General features: G+C 41.5%; 1 protein-coding gene across 1 annotated transcript; it reads left to right on the plus strand.

Moving 5' to 3' along the window:
* Positions 1–728: 728 nt before the first annotated feature.
* Positions 729–2,631, plus strand: LOC103639054 (40S ribosomal protein S19). The gene is made up of 4 exons (NM_001329501.1): positions 729–888; positions 1,830–1,920; positions 2,019–2,202; positions 2,276–2,631. The coding sequence occupies exons 1-4, from the start codon at positions 799–801 to the stop codon at positions 2,346–2,348; spliced, it is 438 nt and encodes a 145-aa protein (NP_001316430.1). The 5' UTR covers positions 729–798; the 3' UTR covers positions 2,349–2,631.
* Positions 2,632–3,369: the final 738 nt, after the last annotated feature.

Raw genomic sequence — 3,369 nt, forward strand, 5'->3', positions numbered from 1 at the left:
ACACACTGACATACACATAACACACATCATTGTAAAAGTTTGGAACATGTTTGAATAATTATCTTATTTTAAAAAGTATGTCTATATGATATATAGAAACCATAGCAACACATGGGCAATTAACTAGGCGTGCACACCTGCGATACTATGGATATCATATTAAGACTCAAAAGTATGAGTGCACACCCGCGATACCGTGCCCCCCTTGACACCCCTTGCCCCCGTTCCTCGTGGCTTCGGCGCTGCGACCACTGCCACCCCTGCCCCCGCACCACCTAAGGGCTTGTTCGGTTATTCCCAACACACATGGATTGGATGAGATTGGAAAAAAATGAGAAGAAATTTGACTTGTTTGGGATTCAAACCCATCCAATCCCACTCAATCCACATGGATTGAGAGCTAACCGAACAAGCCCTAAAGATTTATATGATCTCCGTAGCAACGCACGGGCATCCAACTAGTAAAGTATATGATAGGAAAGGGAACTGTATTTGCAGAGTGGCCTAGGAGCTCGGGCTGCCCTTTACCAAATATTCAGGCCATACTGAAGATGGGAGCCACCCTCTTGGCCCAATTTGAACTTGGCCCGCTTACACCTGCCTGTCCATACCACCCTCAACCCTAAACCATCCGCTCACCCCATCGCAACCGTCGGATCCCAATCCAACGCCGAAACGTCGAAGCACGTTCTATATAAATATTACGCTCCGCTCTGTCGCCACTCCTCCAAACCCTAGCCCAGAGCAGCCGCATCGAACTCTACCTGCCTTTCTCTCGTCCCTGGCGGCGGCGGCAGGATGGCGGCTTCTACTGCGAGGACGGTGAAGGATGTGAACCCCCACGAGTTTGTCAAGGCCTACTCCGCCCATCTCAAACGCTCCGGCAAGGTAACGGTGCTCGACTCGTCGCCTTCCCATCTGATTCGACGCTACAGAATGTGAATAAGCCATTTTTTTCGTGGTATTGCGAACTGTATGATGGCATGGGATGATCCTCAGCATATATTTGAGTTCTGTGAGGCAGTGGTGCAGTAACCGAATTCACCTTTATTTCTTGTGCCTTCTGGGTATCTGATTGGTAGGTAGGAGCGTGATTTGCTCACATGACTAACTTCTTCGACTTTGTTACTTTGCTAGGCTTAGGCATAAACAATGCTGTTCTTCTGTCCTCTTGGTCTTAGGCGGTTTATTTTCTGCTGTTACAACAGATATGATTTAATTTATTTTATTTATCTAGATCATCTGTGCAGAAAACCTGTTTGTAAAGTTGTTTTTGTTGTTCATACATGGGGTTTAGGCAATTTTTTTACTGAGCGTGCTGAAAACGCTCTGAGCACACATCTATGCAAGGCCCTATACGAGGTGTGATTTTAATTTATTTTCGGTTGATATCTATCAAGAGAGTTTATGGTTAGCCCTTAGGTCTGGAGTACATTGGGCGTGGAGTGAACCTTGGGTCCATTCAGAATGGAGACTGTTTCAGGATCAAAATCCTTTTGATTCTGGAGGTTGAACATTGATAATTCTATTTCTCTGAAGCTGAATAGTGTGCTGCTTATTACATTTGTCTCACGTGCTGTTATTATGAAGCTTTTATTTTTAGGCTATTAGTTCACAATCGTAGTTTAAAGTTTTTTTGCTTCAATAAACCTATCTGTGCTGTTTGCGCCATCAATTAGTCTGGTTTTGATGGTGGGCGAATGTTCTCTTTATTGTATTATTTGTCGGGTATCGATAATCACTAATTTTCAGTGGTTGTTCCAATGACTTTCATATTCCTATATGTTGCTATGTGTAATTCCTTAAGTATCCTCTGTCTTTTCTGTTAGATGGAGCTTCCTGAGTGGGTTGACATTGTGAAGACTGCGAGGTTCAAGGAGCTCCCTCCTTATGACCCTGACTGGTACTACATCAGGGCTGGTAAGACATCTTGTTTGTTTACCATAATCATTTGCTAGTAAAACTTTAATGTCCGGACTCTGCAATTCTATAATATTTTTAATATTCTTCTCCTGCAGCATCTGTAGCAAGGAAGATCTACTTGAGACAAGGCATTGGTGTTGGTGGCTTCCAGAAGATTTATGGTGGCCGCCAGAGGAATGGCTCACGCCCACCTCACTTCTGCAAGAGCAGTGGTGCCATTTCACGCAACATCCTCCAGCAGCTGCAGGAGATGGGCATCATTGATGTCGATCCCAAGGGGTAATTGAACTGCTATACCCCTTTCTCTTACTAATGACTTTTCCTGGCCCTTGCTTATTCGGTGTTGTTGCAGTGGACGGCGCATCACCTCCCAGGGAAGGCGTGATCTGGACCAGGTGGCTGGAAGGGTTGCTGTTGAAGCTTGAGCAATCTCATATTTGGTTTCTATGATGTCATGTTTGATTGTTGAGATGGCTACACTTTATTTGCACTTTGGATTAGGATTTTTGTGTTAAGAGAACTCAAGGCATTCTAGCTATGGTTCACACTGTATTTTCCCTGAGTACCTATTTATCAAAACCTATTCGTATGTTTGGGAAGTGTCTGAGCTGATATTCATGACATGTATTTGGTATAGGTCTATCTATGTGACGTGATAATATCATTGGATAGATTACGATCTAGATGAATTTCTATCTCTTGAGTTTCCTAAACTGTGCTTGTTTCGCTTGCAGTCAGTTAGTCTGCTGTGATTGAACCATAGGTTCAACTTAGACTGGCTGGGCTCGTCAGCAACATTATTATTACAATACGAGAGAATGCTCATGTCTCTGTTCAATAATATGGTGCATTCATTTGCATAAGGACTTGGTGAGTTGTTTGCTGCTGTATCAGTTGAGCTTGAGCATAACAAAATGTTTTTAGCTCGTAACAGAGAGCTTTTATTAGAACGACAACTATTTGGTTAAATACAAAGTCGTTGCGTAAAGCTTTGAACGACACGCAAATGAAGCCACTTCTCGTGATTGGGAAATTGATCGATGGCACCTCTTCAATTCTCACGATCTCGTGCTTTTGTTAATATAAAAACAAGAAAATGTGTTTGAAATCTACAAGGTAATGTTTCCTAAATTGAAACAGGTTTATTGATATAGAGGTGTCTTTAAAATTAGTTATATGATAAATTCTTTTCATTTATCTTCTGAAATACATGATATTAAGGTTTTGTTTGCGACTGCTTCAATTTCACAATTTGATAAAATTGATGAAGATGTCATTAGAAGCCTCAGAAAATTGTCAAACTAAAATTACAAACTTTTAGAATAGTCATTTTGTTTCTTAAAAACAATTTTTAAAACTGTTTAAATTTGTATTATACACTACAACTTTACACTGCAACTTAAATCTGAAGTTGTGCCAAACGACCCTTAAGGTTGTACAAATGCT

Source organism: Zea mays, chromosome 9 (genome assembly GCF_902167145.1).
Source record: "Zea mays cultivar B73 chromosome 9, Zm-B73-REFERENCE-NAM-5.0, whole genome shotgun sequence".
Taxonomy (NCBI): Eukaryota; Viridiplantae; Streptophyta; class Magnoliopsida; order Poales; family Poaceae; genus Zea; species Zea mays.